General features: G+C 35.7%; 1 protein-coding gene across 9 annotated transcripts in view; it reads left to right on the forward strand.

The window, feature by feature from the left end:
- The window catches only part of MAPK10 (mitogen-activated protein kinase 10), a 305,461-nt gene that overhangs the window by 209,040 nt on the left and 78,963 nt on the right, over nt 1-17,458 (forward strand). For all 9 annotated transcript variants that reach the window (XM_038582223.1, XM_038582225.1, XM_038582221.1 and 6 more), the window contains one exon: nt 13,862-13,991. In XM_038582223.1, coding sequence (XP_038438151.1) covers nt 13,862-13,991 — 130 coding nt within the window. The remainder of the gene's footprint in view (nt 1-13,861; nt 13,992-17,458) is intronic.

Raw genomic sequence — 17,458 nt, forward strand, 5'->3', positions numbered from 1 at the left:
CCTGATCACCCTCCTGTACTCATTTTCCTCTTCATGTGGTTTAGATGGGCCTCATATTATAATATATCCTCTATACAAACTATCTACTATCATCCCCTCTCCTCTTGCTGGCAGAACACAAATGCTGGTTAAATCTAACTCCTTAGCACTAAGATGAATATGGGTGGAGAAAAACATGAAGTTCTTTTGACTACTCATACCTAATTTCAAGATCAGCAAGATGAAGTGATTTTATTACTGTTCAGGATCTTGAGTTCACTTACATTTCTACTATTTTAGGTGACAATTTTATTCCTTCCCTCTTGCCTTAAAACTTTTTCCCCACCCTCTCACTCAGCTGATGATCTTGTTTCCTATTTCATTGAAAAACTAAAAGCCAACAGAATTAACATCCACAAAGTGCCCCCCCTACGGCCATAACTACCTACGTACTGGCATCTGAACTCAGTTAATCCACTTTGCCTGCTGATACTGTGTACAGTGTTTCATCCTATATAAACTAATCCCATACTTGCAACCAGTTCCCTCTCCATTTTATCACCTCCAGAATTATCCTGTTTGGCATCCTCCATATTTCCTTAAAATTAGACCTTCCACTAGCATCTAGTATTTTCTACTCTAATTTTTTACCTGATATTTTTAGTTTGTATTTTATTCCTCTATTTTGTATTCCCCAATATGTTACAGTTCTTTGAGTACAGGAAAGTTAACTTGTACCTTGTATCTATCACAATAAATATTAGGAAGTTTTTGCTTAATTTTGTAACATATGGCATGATTTATTAACATTTAAATTCAACCTTCTATGAAGTCTTTTAGTTTATCCAAATAAAAATATCCAATATATAAAAATAGACACATGGTAGAAGATGAATAAATTTTTGTTGAGCAAGTGAAAGGATAACCACATAGTCTTAACTGAACTTGAGTTTCAAAAATGAGTATTCAAATTAAAAAGAAAAGCACAATAGAATTCCATTTCCCTGTGGTGCTTAGCAAAAAGACAAAGAAGTATTATTTTTACAAACCTAGGATGCAGAATTTAAGTGCTCAAATGATCTCACTTATATATTAGTTATGGTGTCCCAGAATAAGATGATTAATAAAAATACATATGTGCATGTGCACACACGCCTACATATATCAGAATGCTTTCATTTATCAACAACACAGGAAGAACCTTTGGGACAAGAGTGTTTTTACTTTTAAATGAGTCTTGTACATTCTGACCTTCTCTTAAACTTGGGCTGCATCACAGAGTCCATAAATAAATAATCTTTTCCAACCTGGATCTTATGAATGTTGGGTGCCTTGTGTTTCTAACTGAGCACACATAAAAGCACAAAAGCAGGATGTAGTGGGAGGGCTGTTAAAATCAGCTGGTCAGTAAATCCATTTGGGGTCGGTAAACCGGTTGTTAATGACAACAGCCAACAGGAAGAAGGTGGAGAGTGCAAGAGGCGGACATGCATTTAGGAGTAAAATCAATATTCATATTTGATTGGTGTGGTACTTTTTCTACAGATGGGCAAAGAAATTCCATCATGTAGTCTCAAACTGCCAATTTTCTATCACTGGGTAAAATTCTCAGGGATATAGGCTATATGAAAAGAATACTGTATAGACCAAACCTTGTGTGACTGGTCTTCATGTTTGCTTAAAACAAACACAGAACTAACAAATGCAGCATTTACTAGCCATTTATCTGGTTTTACCGCGTGTCTCTTATAGAAATCGGCCTTATCAAAAACATTTTTGTGACTTTTCAAGGCTTTTGGTTTGTAGTATTTCTAGTATTTCTTGGAAGCTCATTTCTTTTATAAACACAGGACCAAAGCTACAACAGAAAGTAATTGTAGCCTCAAATCTCTCATATGGTAATTTTTTGTGAACAAGTCATTTAACCATTCTGTACCTCAGTTTTCTTTTATTTTTCTTTTCCTTCTTTTTTTTTTTTTTGTACCTCAGTTTTCTTTACTCTACTAGGTCACCAAATTTCTATAGAAAGTCAGCAAGTTAATGGTAATATCTAATAAAGAAAATGCAGACAATTCTATAGTTCCAGAAAAACTGAAGAAAAATTAAGACATCTCACAATGTCATACTTGTGTGCTATCTGTTACATATTAATTTTTCAAATGTTTGCTGTACTTCTATGTATTTATAATGAAAATGTTTGACCTTTTATTCTGAAATAATTTCAAAATTGTGGGAATTTTGTAAGAATAGTAAAAATGATGATAGTAAGATTATACTAATACTTATTTCATATGGTTTTAGTCAGGCTCAAATGAATTCATGTATAGAGTGTTAAGAACTTTTAGATGCAAGTAAGTGGGAGAAAAAGTGCTTAGAACTAATAAATACTGGTTGCTATAATTAAGCTTCAGTTTTGCCATCTGAACAATGGGGATGATAAGAATGCCTGTCTTATAAGATTGTTGCTTACATAAAACTTAGAAGCCCATGGTTTTCCCAACCTGAGTTAATGATACCTTGTGCTACATAAATAATAAAACTTCTTAGTGGAAGAAACCCAATCCTGGACTCCAGGATTACTTGAGTAACACTACAATAAATTCAAAATGGCCTTTACTGAGGTTTTGTTTGTTTGTTTGGATTTGTTTTTGACCTAGAGTCAACAGTTACATCAAGATTTCCAATATGAGATTTACCTAGGTTTCATATCAACAGCTATCAATGTGAGGATGATTCTAGTTGATCTTTGCTGAAGCAAATCTGGCTAATTATTTGATATTAGGAAAACATTGGTGGGAGAAAGTACAGTCACAATATTATTTATAGAAAGTGCTAATAAAATTTAGTAAAAAAAGAAAACAACTTATTTGTTAATCTCCCATTTTTCACACTGAGGTCTTTATACTTCAGGGTGGAGGCTGGGCAGGGAGGAGTGTGGGTTCAATAGCCAGGAATACTCAGAACTTTGTGATAACATGGCAGATCATACTGGAACTCAAGTTTTGTGTGAATACTGAAGTGTTGATGGGGAATTGAAATTTTATATTAAAATAAACATGGATGTATATATATATACACACATATATATGGGGTTAAAATATAGATTTTATATGAATTTTATTTTTTAGATTTTATTTATTTATTTGAGAGAGGGAGAGCAAAAACGGGAGCAGCAGGCAGAGGGAGAGGGAGAAGCAGGCTCCCAGCTCGGTGGGGGCTTGATTCTGGGACCCTGGGATCATGACCTGAGTCAAAGGCAGACACTTAACCGGCTGAGCCATCCAGGTGCCCCTTGATTTTACATTGATTTTAAAGATGACACGACTTCAAAAATACTTAATAGATGTTCAACTCATGTTTGTAGAAATTCAAGACCTATAAATTCACTCTGCTCTAGCATTGGGAGTACTTTAATCATAAATTAATTTAGTTGTTTAACAAATACTTATTTAATGTCAACTATATGCCAGACACAGTACCATGCTTTACAATGCAAAGGTGAGAAAGACTCTCATTATAGCATTATTTACAATACCAAGGCATGGAAATAACCTAAGTGTCCATTGATGGGTGAATGGATAAAGAAAATATGAGATATATAGTTCTATCTATCTATCTATGTATATATAGATATAGTATCTGTCTATATATATGTATAGATAGATATAGATATATAATATAGAGATATATAATACATAGAGATATATATCTAATATCCTATATGTAGATATTATAGATATATATGAAATATATCTATATATTATGGAATATTAATCAGCCATTAAAAAAATTCTGCCATTTGTGACAATATGACAACCTTGAGGGACATCATACTAAGTGAAATAAGTCAGACAGAGAAAATAAATAATATAGGATCATACTTATATATGGAATCTAAAGAAAAGAAATTTATAGATACAGAAACAGAAACACATTAGTGGTTGCCAGAGATAGGGTGAAGTGGGGAATGGGTAAATGTGGTCAAAAGCTATAAATTTCCAGTTATAAAATACATAAGTTCTAGGGATGTAATGCACAGCATGGTGACTATAGTCAACAATATTGTGTATTTGAATGTTTCTAAGAGAAAAGATCTTAAAAGTTCTCATCATAAGAAGAGTTCTAACTATATGAGGTGATGGATGTTAACTAAGCTTATTGTGATAATTATTTTCAATATATACATTTATTAAATAATCATATTATGTACTTTAATATAATATGTCAATTACATCTCAATAAAACTAGGAAAAAAGTGGTGATCAAGAGTCATGTGGCCCCTGCCCTCACAGGACTTATAATCAAGCAGTGGGACAGGTTTGCTGTTGTTGTTAAGCTAACTTAATTTTCATAACAATATTATGAGGTTCTATTATTTTATTACAGCTGTGCTACTCAAGACATTTTTTTTATAAGTGCTAAAAATAAGCAGGATTAGACACAAAATAATGTGGGCAGGGATAACCCAATTTACATAGAATAAGACTGTGAGAATGGTCAAGTATAGATTTATAGAAGCAAGAACTAGTGCAAGGGGACTATTTAAGGGGCAATCTCTGTGGTACCTTAGACACATGGTAATGGAAAGGGAGTATGAGTTAAACGGATCATTTGAAAATATACATTGTAGGTACATACAAGCCTTCCTCATGGATTGGATATGGGGAGGGGATGAGAAAAGAAAATTTGAGATGCCTTCTACACTTGAACAAATGGATGTTTAAGGGAAAGATCAGAGGAGGGTAATTTAAGGTTAAGAGAAAAATCAAGTTTGTTTGGTTTGGGCATATTAATTTTCGGATGTTTCTGAGACATCCAATTAGAGGCGTTCAGTGGACAATCATATATGTGAATCAGGAGCTTTGAGAAAGACATCATAGCTGAGATGATATCTTGGCATCCTGTATAGCCCTGCCATTTAAAAATATGATGCCTGGTTTATTTAAACATTTGTCCTTTAGCTCATATAATGCCCTTTTATTAGCATATTTAAAGCTCTGGAAATAAACACATAGCAAATACAATTTCATGCAAAAAGCATGTCTGGGATAAAAAAGCTAAATCCTTCAGGATTTTGGCCACTAGGAGCACAACTTTGAAGGCAGAAAAAGATGCAGTAAAAGGCAGTATGTAATAAGTCTATTATAATGATGGTACAAACTGCAGAGATAGAGCTCAATTTCATAAATATCAACCCAAATATCAGACTAGGGGAAGTGAATTAAAAAATAAATGGCATAAAAAAGTCCAAGGGGCATAGACAATAGCCAATAAAAATTCTACATGGATATGTTAGGAGGTGTTGGAGGCCGTTCATAGTGAGCAGTGCTTACACCAGTCATCAGGCTAGTGGAATGCAGTCATAAAGCCAGAAACATTGTGCTGGAGCAGGCTTAGAGGAAGACAAAGTAGGTCCATAGGTTGGGCAATATTTATTCTTATCATCTGTCCTACGTACAGGAACCATTCGTCACTCCTTTGAGTTACCTAATGGATCTCATCAATTTTGCAATTGTCAAGAAATAGTCCCAACCCCTGAGCCAAAGGAACGCTTTACTGTCTCTGGTTTCTTCATTTTAAACATATCCCATTCTTACCACAAGGCCAATATGAGAGTCAACTGTTTCAGAGTTGGGTTACTTGCAGAAAAAAAAAAAAAAGAAAGAAAGAAAGGATGCACTCAGTAACCTTCCGCTTCTTAACTAAGTCCAACATTATCCAAGTTCTGAAACTTACCTAGGTTGCTATGCAGATTTTTTAAGGAAGATCAATATTAAAATAAGACTACTAGATATACATCATACTTCTAATTTTATTGCCAGGAAATAGCTAAAGGTGGAAATGTAGCAGTAACTGCAGAAGAGCAGTGCCTTGCTTGTGCCTCTTTCATCTTGTCAGAGTGACCTGCAAAAGCTCTTCAACCAGGACCCAAGTGGTCATGAGCAGCAGGAAGCGTATCCTTCATCTGATGCTGGGAAATTTTGATGGTGAAAGGGCACATTCAAATACAATGATGTATGTAAAAACAGTGCCATTAAAATGGTTTTAAATTAACTTATTCTTAAAAAGTAAACTAGGGAAGCCCGGGTGGCTCAGCGGTTTAGCGCCACCTTCAGCCCAGGGCGTGATCCTGGAGACCGGGGATCGAGTCCCACGTCGAGCTCCCTGCATGGAGCCTGCTTCTCCCTCTGCCTCTGCCTCTCTCTCTCTCTCTCTCTCTCTGTGTCTCTCATGAGTAAATAAATAAAATCTTAAAGAAAAAATGCTGATTTTTCTGAAACACCTTTATTTTTTTGATTCAATATCAGCTTTGTCTCTAAATTTTTGTAATAAAGTGAAAGTTGCCATGTATGTATAAACATATTTCCAAATTTTAGTACCTATAAATTCTATTTTTTACTTATATAGAATTGACTTATAACATTAAATATGTTTTAGGTATATGCAAATTATATTTTGATTTGTAGAATATTGCAATTTATTTGGACCCAATGTGAATTACATTTGTATCACAACTAATTCAAATCCATTTCTGCCCTATAGATATCTTAATTTGGTAAGAAAATTGGTTTTAGTATGATGATATTCTCCAAAATAATTTGTATTTGTGTTATTGAAAAAAGTAAGTAATGGGTCTTCTATGTCATTTTTAACTAAGATTATAAGTTTTCACACTATTGTTAGATGTTTCACCTTGAATTTTCATAAGCCTTATTTTGAGTCATTGAATTGGATAAATAATCAAACTATTCTTGAAAAGCACTAATTTTATATTTGAAGCATTTGGTAAAATATAAAAACTTGAATACTTACAAAATTATTTTTCTGCTAATAGAACACATTAACAGCTTTGCTTAACTTTTTGTATGTATCCAAAAAAAAGGAAACCCTTAGAACTTAAAATGAACAATACTAATTTAGAATAAACAGCCATTTGACCTAAATGAAAAGGCCTGCTTCAGGAGTAACCTGTAAGTGCATCTTTTGCAGGTGCCTGTATTAAATTACTGTGGTTGGGCAGTCTTTCTGAAATAATTACGGACTTTGAAATACATACTGATGTTCCTTTAGAAGAATTATTTTCTGGTTTTCACTTGGTTGTGCCTAAGAAAACACAAAGAAATGTAAATTCAGTATATAGTATTCCAATTAAACATGTATTCTCAGTTTTCTTTATTTTTGTCAAAGGGTTTATCACAAAAGGGTTAAAGAAGCTTTACTAGACACTAAAAAAGTAAGTAATTATAGCTTTATGCCACACAAATGGCAAAATCCACATGCCAAGGATATTCTGACCCACATATTCTGTCTGCTCTCTATATGCAGATTGACCAGCTTCTGTAGCCTCACATATTTCATAGCAAGCCAAACTGTAAATTTCCAAGTTTCCAACTTACCCTATTGAATGGCAGCCTGGCAGCTTTGTGGACTCTGTAGGTTAAAACATGGGTATGAACTTACATGGGTGGTGCACTGAATGGTCATGAAGGGCAGCAGGGTGAGCATGAGACAACTTGTCAGAAAGATAAAAATAGAGCAAGAGAGCCAGTACCTGCATGCACCCTATAGCCCCATCTCACCAAGATGAAGCAATTTCTCTCTGGGAGCCTTCAGTGTCTTCTCCAATGCCATCATTCCATCCTGATTTCCAATAACATGGCTGCCTTATGTATAGGGCAGCTGTCTTCTTTAGGTTCATCTATTTTTGGTGGTGATGAGTTTGTTTAGCTGATCCCGTATTCTTCATTAAGGTTGTAGGTCTTTGTGAAATGTACCCTGTCAGTAGTTCACTGAAGGGAGGGGCTTCTGAGTGCCTTGCTGCCCCTACTTCAACTCTGTTGTCCATCGAGTGGTTTTGGTTGGAATCTATGAAACTAGGCTTGGTCATCTGGGTTAGTTTGTTGCATACGTGAAATGGCTTTACTTGATGTTGAGCTCTGAATGTAGCTTTCGTCCATAATCAGACCCTGCCTTTTGATTAGAGAAAGGTCCAGGCGAACTCCATGCTTATTGCTGTGTTTGGCCATGAATTACTGCTTGTCAAATATTATATTACCCAGAAAATACCTTATGAGGTGGCGATTGCATGCAGGAGATTTATTAGGGAGTGTTTCAGGGGTTAACACCTGTAGAAAGGACAAGAGGCAAAAGTTCAGCTGTGATGCAAGCTCAAAAGAAGCCTCAGCTGACCCTCCTGGGAGTTCTGAAGATGGAATGAGCCTTACCAGCTGTCCTACATTGGAATGAGGTGGCCAGACATTTATAATCGCAGGTTTATCAGTCATTGAATGAAGGCCTCCCATGAAGAAAGTGTAGCCTTAGTTAAGCAGATCTTTTTGGATGAAATTATACCCAACGGAGGTTAAGAGCTGAGGGTTGTCTGCTGGCAGCACTCTCAACAGCTGGGATAATAAATCCTTTATTCCTGGAGGGGAAATCTTAGCAATGCAGCACAGCACCTATACTTCCCTTTGATGCACTAATGGAATTCTGTCATTGGCTTGTTTTGAACATGCTGAGAACCAATTTGCAGAAAATCAAAAGTCAAAAGTGCCTAGGGCCCACAAGAGTTATAGTGTATCCCTGAAAATTGGACATGGCTAATTCTAGACTTTCCATCACATAATATCACTAATATTTTTCTTACTTAAGTCACTGTTAGAATTCTATTGCTTGTAATCAAAAGCTTCCCTGACAAAACATAAGCAAACTACTACAGCTAAGCAATTTAATGACAAAAGCAATTAATCAAAAAAATCAACTGTTGACTTTTGAGGGGGTGATTAGGGAAGGCTTCTTCTAAGGAGATGATATTTGGGCTGAAACCTGAATCACAAGATGGAATCAAGTAAGTGAGGATGTGGGAAGAGCTTTCCTGACAGAAGGAGGAATGATTACAAAAGTCTTGAGGCAGAGATGAGTTTGGCGGTTTCCCCAACACTATTTTCCATGGTGGAATCAGTGTCTCCACAGAATCTCTAGGGGTTGTAATGTTTGGGCACAAAAGTGAGATATTTGAGGGCACTGGGAAGAAATTTTTTTGGGTAGCTTTCAACTAAAGTCCAGGCCTTTGGAGAAGGTCACATGAGAAGCCTGTGGAAAAGTGAGAAAAGAGCAATGAAAGGTACAGCATTTATCCCAGGATTGAATTTGGTCTGCTGGTCTATGGCTTAAGATGTCTAAGATACTGTAATGATAAGGTTTTTAAAGTTAAAAAAAATTTTAAAAAATTTAAGACATAAAGTTCTCATAAGGCCTAGAGATGTTTTTTGTTTTTTTAATTTTTTTGGCCCACAAACCTGTTAATATGATCCTTTAAATGTGAAAGGAAAGGGATCAAGAAAATTATCAAATGAATGATTATTTAAGACGAAAAATATTTGTAACAGCAGGTTGTCTGCAATTGCTAGAAGGAAAAAATAAAAAAACAGAAAAAGCCCTGATAAATATATTGAGAATAGTAGTTGCCTGCAGAGAAGTGTGTGTGCCTGTGTGTGTGTCTCCATGTGTGTGCTTATATAAATACATACAAAGAAGTAAACTTAGTTTTATAGCATCATTACATGACAGGAGCATAACTACAAAAAGCTATGTCCTTCTTTTTAAAATAAATCTGGTAGAAGTGGAGGTGAGTTAGTACTGTGAGTCAAGAAATTGTGGAAAATTTTTAGCAAAATTGCTGGAAAGTTGCTGGAAAATCTTCATAAAGATTTACCTCTTATCCGCATGAAGAGAAAAGAAAAAAAAAGTACTGAAAGAAAAAAAGTGAGGTGCTAAGAACCAAGACTCTAAAAAAAAAGATGACTCGAGAGTAATGGAGAACTTTCAGACATTCATTTGTGACTATACAGCACCAGTGATGCCAATTTGCAGATGTATTTGCTAAACTGCTGCCAATAGTCACTGAGGAATTATAGAAGATGGGAACAATTGTAGTGTCATCCAGGGTTCATGGCAGGAGACAGAAACATTTAAAGTAGGCAAAGATTTAATACGGTAAATTGGGTGCTTACAAAATAATTGGAAGGCCTGGAGAAGTAGCCTGTAGTCTGGGTTTCTTGGAATGACTCCCAGACACTAGAGAGCTGAGTCACCAGGGGACCTCCCACCTCTGAGAGTATCATGATTATAACTGAGATTTAGGAATCATAGAGCTGAAACTGTGTACTTGTTACTACTGTTGTCACTATTCCACAATGCTGGTGACTGGGCCCTGGAACCTGGACTCCCCTGTTGCTTCAACCCCTCTTCTCAGCCAAGAATTTGGAGAATGAATCACTGCTTGCAGAAAAAAAAATTTTACATCTCCATGAGACCTTGATTGCAAACCAAGAAATGGCTGAAGATGACTATTTTCACTTTTGCCTTACAAATCTCTCATAGTTGCGTCTTTGTGGCAGGACCTTATTGGAGTACAGAGCACTAGGTGCAAAAGCATCTGGGAGTTGTACATTTAACTCCCAAGACTCTTCCATCCAAGAAGACATGATAAAAGGTGGCAAATAAAGTCAATGAGCCAAACCGCAGTATTCCATTTCACTGTAGACAGGCAAATGTTTTTTATTTCTTGAAAGGGAAGAAAGAGAGTCTAAGAGACATCTGCTGAGCTTGACATTGGTCTTAGTATTGGTTAGAAAAGACACCCTGTGAGCCATTAAGAAAGGACATAGCAATCACTGAATAAAAAGTCCATTAAAAACAAATAATACTAGATAACTTATTAAAGTGTTAAGTAATAGAACTATATGGCTATACTATATCTAGATTTTAACAAGACTTTTGCTCTCAGTGTTTATATTTACATCATGGGACAAACTTGGGAAATGTGGCCGAGATAGTGATATAGTTGAATGCATTTGTAATTAGTAGAAAGATGAAAAACTGATGAGTAGCAGATACATGTCCAATTGTAGCACATGCCATAGCAATTTTTTAAAAAAGATTTTATTTATTTATTCATGAGAGACACACAGACACACACACACACACACACACACACACACACAGAGGAAGAGACACAGGCAGAGGGAGAAGCAGGCTCCCAGCGGGAAGCCTGATGTGGGACTTGATCCCGGGACTGGGACCTCTCCCTGAGCCAAAGCTCAATTGCTGAGCTACCCAGGCATCCCCACCATAGCAATTTCTATTTTATCCTGACCTGCACTACACAATGACTCCAACAAGAACACCGATTTAAAAAAAAAAAAAAAAAAAGAACACCGATTTTAAAAATAGCAATAGTCATTATCTATTAAGTGCTTACTCTAAGTGAGGCACTATAGATACATTATTACCTCTTTTATTCATTACTATACTCTTGTCAGACTGTTATCTCCATCTTGAATATGAGGAAGCTAATGACAGAGAGTTAAGTGGCTTGCCCCTAGCTCCACATCTAGTAAGCAGCAATGCTGAGATTCATACCTAAAACAGCTTCAAGGAAGAGTTATCAGGGGGAGGGAGAAAACCACATTTCTGGAGGAAACTGGTCAGAACATCCCAAGAACCCCAGAGCATGGCATTTTCTCAGCTGTTTCACATGAAGTTGGAAGCTGGCCCACTGTCCTGCAGGATCAGGTTGGTATCTCAGGCACTCAAACTCACAATGACAAGTCTTCACTAAAGATTCACATAAAACAATGAGATGCCAATCTACGAAATAATGAGAAATGCCATAGTCAAGCTGACCAAATGTAGATAATATTCCTGCATGCAAAAATCTGAAGGACAGCATGACCAGAATGTTGACTACAGAAAATAGCTCGATCAGAGGATGCTGATCAGAATGCCAACTGTCCATAGTCTCTGACAATCACAATGCAGATGTGAACATCTCCCTGGACCTACGTGGAAGGGCACTTCTTATTTAATCAGAATTTGCCTCTCTGATTCCTTTCTAGGCTTGCATGACTGATTGCTATTCTTTCTTTAGATAATTTAATGAGTTCAGCTAAGTTGTTTTGGCCTAAAATTTATTCTCTCTCTTTAAGATATTTTTTTAAATCAATTTCCTGCTGATACAATTTCTTAACTTCAGAAAACAAGTTTATTCCTGCATTTCCAAATTCACTGTTGTTCTTGGGCACTACTTAAAAGATGTAGGTCCATTTGACTCTTTCCTTTACCTGTGCTGCCATTGGCAGGTTAACAAGAACAGAATCAGTGCTGACATGAAGAGTTTAAAAGCAGCATAGATTTTTAAAAGATAGTATTTTTAATTAACATAGGCTCACTTTGAGTCAATAATATTATCAAAGAAGTCAAGACAGACTTAGCCGTATTAACTGTGTCAGCAGAATGAAGGAGCTAGTAAATGAATGAAGAAGCTGATAGCTCTACCCTAATCTTCACTGACAGTTCATGCCTTGACTAGCAATGTTTATTTAGTTCAGGATCAACATTTTCAGGTACCAACAGACTGGAATATATTCAGAGGAAGTTGACCAGATGGTGATAGGCCCTGAAATCACATTCTGACAAATGGTGGTAGGACACTGGTGATGTTTGGCTTGGGAAGGAAAAGCCAAGAGTTATTGGGTGCTTATAGACTAGGCCAAGGATTGTGCGCAGTCTTTAAGGATTTCAAATATTATGGATGTACCATGACGGAAAAGGGAATACTTTATTTTGAGAGTTACCCTGGTAGGCAGAGAAAGTCTGCAGAAACCACATGTCTCTCAAAGAGAGACAACTTTGCTTATCAGAAGATGACATTTCTAACTTTCAAAGCTGCCCAACAACATAATGGGCTTGATATTAACATATCATGTTTTTTGAGATGCTCAAGCAGAGACTGGCCAAACTTTTTCTGGAGATAATTTGGAAGAGAGTAAGTATTACATGGAAGAAGGGACCAGATGAGCTATAAGACCTTGTTCAACTTTATCCCTCTAGTCTTTCATTGTCTTACAGTACAGTAATCCCTTTTTAATCTTTTAGTTTAGTAGTTTAGTTGCATGGACCCTGAATGGTTAATGCCATTTCTAATTCAAAAGATTAATTGTAGGGGACACTGATTGCTGCGTTTTTTCCTGGCAATTAAGAAAAAATCCAGCATCATCTGAAGCTGCAGGGATGGGAGGGAGGGGTGGATTGCAAAAAACATTCAGTGAATGAGTCATTAGGTATAATACCAAACAGAGACTCACTTCCTTATTTGATCCCCAGACCCATGTATTCTGAGTATGGAAGAAACAGTACTGTATATGGATTGCCTTTCAAAGCATGGCAAATTTTAGCTCTCAAATAGTTTGAAAGCTTCAAATGTTTATAGCATTCATTTATTTCTTTGAATTTAAATGCAGTTATTTATGCTTCTAAAAACCCTCTGATTGCATTCCTTATTTTGAGTTTTGTTACTGTTACTGTGCATACTTTAACATCAACCAACCTGTGCATTCATGGCAATGAATAGCATACCTTAAAATCTGGCTCCTGTGAATGGGAAGGAATAATGTTCATTTAAAATAACCAGAAAATGATCTGGTTTTATAGCTAGAGAAAACCTAAATATCACACATTATTAGATGAGAAATTCATGCCCAGAGAGACAAAATGACTTGCCATATTCACATGGCTGGACCATTAGAAAAGAGAGCACTTTTCTTTGTTCTTTTGTCTCCCACTCGAGGAGGCAATTATATACTGGGGTTTTTTGGCAAGATACTCTTCTTTTTTTCTTTTCCTAGCAAGTAGAATGATTTGATACTAGTAATTTTTAGATCTTTATTTACAACCTAATTGGCATGTGACTCGAGGAGAAGGTATCAGAGTAGGAATCCAAAATAGTATTTTCTTTACCTATATCCTCTACCCATATAGTAGGCAGAAATTCTAAGGGCTACTTTGTTTGTAATTCTGGACTGCTCTTGGATCTCTGCAGCGCTGCGTATGATGCTGTTCTTGACAGAAATGTGGCCATTAAGAAGCTCAGCAGACCCTTTCAGAACCAAACGCATGCCAAGAGAGCTTACCGGGAGCTGGTCCTCATGAAGTGTGTGAACCATAAAAACGTGAGTTGTCATTTTTAAACTTCTGGCAGTGGGAGGTTGTGAGATTGGAGAAAAGAAATCCGTGCCAACTTGAGTAGGAAAGGCTTTCTTTACTTTGTAATTTCTGCCTGTTAAGATTGTTTATCCTTCCATATGCTACATTTGATTTCATTGTCCTCATGATAGCTTTCTGCTTAAAAATCATCTAAAAACCATATGGCGTTAGAGGGGATAAATTTGATAGATATTTCCTGCTCTGAAACTAACCGTATTTGGTTCTCTATCTCCAAATTTACCAGGGAGCTCCATTTTTTCCCAAAATAATAAAAAGCAAACAAATACAAAGTAAAAAAAAAAAAAATTCTACAGAACACCATGCTATATTTCTTTATAATTTAAATTTAATTATTAACAGGTGAAAATTTGTTATCCTCTTTGTCTTTTAGCTCTAGTGGCAGTGGCCTTCAAATGTTCACTGTACACACTGTGCACAGTGTCTCGTTTTTTGTTAGAGTTGGGCAAATGTGTGGACGCATATCTACAAAGCACTTTGGGACAGGATCTTCAAGAGCATTTCTCTTGGGAACTCAGTAGGGTGTACCATCACAGGACTTCCTTCTGTTTCAGAGTATAAACTTCTTTAACTACAGACAAAACCCTCTAGAACTCTTTCTATGCTCCCATTCTTAGTAAGGCAAGATGAGAGAGAATTCATTATTTTAATAATGACTATTATTAATAAATAACTGATATAGTGCATTTAATTTATTATCTCTAAATGTATAATGGAAAGAAAAGATAATTTATGATAATAAAACTATAACAGTAGCTATCATAACTCCCTGAGAAAGTTTTTCTGAAGTATGAAAATCACACCAGATATATGAAATTATCAGTGCTGTCTTATAAACAAATGAATTTGTCGTGAGGCTAAGCATCTCTCAGTGACTCTAAAGAAGAAGCAAATGTACACATGAGAGTTTAGTTGGAAGATATTTGAAATACAAATATGTGGACTGTTTCTCAAGTGACAGTGTTTTTTTCTTCTATCACTTTACTCTGATGACTATAGTTCAGTCATTTGACACATATTGTTAAATCAATGAAAGGTGCCCCATGTGTAGATCAGATGCTAAGATTATAGTAGTGGATATAACAGAAACTAATCCTTGCCCATGTGGAACTCATGTTGTCCTGGTGAGGAAAAAAGTCCATCTGACTGGGTGATGGGCACTGAGGGGAGCACTTGATGGGATGAGCACTGGGTGTTATAGTATATGTTGGCAAATCGAACTCCGATAAAAAATATACATATAAAAAAGAAAAATAAATAGGCAAATGTAGAGAAGGTCAGATGGTGATAAGCACTATTAAGGAAAACGAAGCGAAGAAGGAAAATTATTCTAGTCAGTGCTGGATGGGTGGGCTAACTTTTTAAAGTAGATTGAGTGGGAAAGGTCTCACTAAAGAGGCAAACTTTATGATGTACCCATCTCTAATTTGGCCAGGCAAGGAACATGGTACTTTTAAAAAGGAATATATAAACAGCGGAAAGGATGATTCATACGAAAAGTCATTCTACTAAAGCAAATTGTTCTTCAGTATGTTAAATAAAGGCAGGAACAAGATTAACCACATGGCCAATGCAATCTATTTTTATGATAGCAGAGAGGATGAGAAATACCATGGGCAATGGAAAATGGATAGATAAAGGCAATGAAGCAACCGTACGGGAAATGTTGATAGTTTGTGTTTTCATATATTTATATTTCCCTAGTCTTCCTTCCCAGCCCCATAATACAATAAATACATTGTAGAGAAATTCCCACGCACTTTGCCAGCTTGAGGGAATCCTATATTTTCCCTGTTCTTGACTGAAGTGTGGAGGTTCTCATTTAAGATACCTAAAAAGAAGTTCCCAGTTGAAAGGATTATCTGTAAATGGCTTTCTACCTGCTACCCATCCCTTTTATGTGTGTATGTGTGCATGTGTATGTCTAGGGAAATAAATTTCTGGAACTAGTTAACAGGGAGGAAGTTCACTTGTGACCAAATGTAAATTCCACAGGAGTACTTGTAATACTATGTAAAAGCAGTCAGAATGCAGAACTCTGTAAATGCTCTGGAAAGTAAAGTAAAACAGTGAAGTAATCCCAACTTTAATAATAGAGAAGAATATCCATTTAGAAAATGAATGTTCAATTCTAGGAAGTGATGTCTAATGTGATTGTGAGGCCAGGACAACAGTGATTCACATCTACATTTTAAAATGCTGGAATAAAGGAACTGAATCAGATTCCTGCATGAAATTGTTGAACCAAAATGAAAATACCTGTGATGCTATGTTTCTAAAGACATGTACTCTCATTGGTTATTAGAAGGAATTAGCATTTACAAGGGAGCAAAGAAAGAAGAAAATCAAAGAAGATGAAGGCGATAAAAACAAGACAATAGGAAATGGGAAAATAAGAATAGATGGTGGAGAATTACCTTTTAAAATAATCTAAAATAAATAAATAAATAAATAAATAAATAAATAAATAATAAATAATCTAAATTACGTTTAGAATACCTAGATTATTTATTTTCCAGGTTAGCCTTTTTCCATATTTAAAGGTTATTTGTGTATGGTGTATGTGTGTGCGTGCACAGTCTCTGATGTTTTTGTTTGAAGACATATCAAAATGAATTACTTTGCAAAGTTGATAAAAAACTAGAAAAACAGGCCCACTAAATATGCGTGAGATATATACCATGAGACATGTATCACATAGACATTTTTCAACGCAAACTGTCAGTAAATGTAAAAAGACACTTTAATCACAAGTTTTAAAGATATTTTGAAATCATTTTATTTCTATTTGAGTATTCTATACCTTAAGATTGTTTTAAAAGAGGTGATCATGGTTTTATATTATAAAAATCAATATGTTATAGCTATTGCCATATATATGTTGATGTATATATATTACATATATGAAAATATTGCATGGTATTGTGATTTTTTTTCAATAATTCCTCAACAAATGAAACTATGTGTGGCCTGAAGCATTCCCTAAACTTGACTGCATTTCTCAGATATTTAATCATTTTGTTTCATTTTTTATTACTTCATGTTTCCATACCACTATGCAGTATATTTGGAAATGTGACAAAGTTGTTTGTTTTTTTTGTTTTTAATTTACTTATACTAGAAGGTAAACTTCTTTGCTACTTAATATATAAAATAATGAAAGCGGGAATCAAAATATTTAGGAAACAGAATTTCGATAGCTTTTTAAATACATTTTCTTTTTTTTTTTAAAGATTTTATTTATTCATGAGAGACACAGAGAAGAGAGAGGGAGAGACACAGGCAGAGGGAGAAGCGGGCTCCATGCAGGGAGCCTCACATGGGACTCGATCCAGGGACTCCAGGATCACACCATGGGCCGAAGGCAGGCACCAAACTGCTGAGCCACCCAGGGATCCCCTTAAATACATTTTCT

This window comes from Canis lupus, chromosome 32, assembly GCF_011100685.1.
Source record: "Canis lupus familiaris isolate Mischka breed German Shepherd chromosome 32, alternate assembly UU_Cfam_GSD_1.0, whole genome shotgun sequence".
In the NCBI taxonomy this organism is placed as follows: Eukaryota; Metazoa; Chordata; class Mammalia; order Carnivora; family Canidae; genus Canis; species Canis lupus.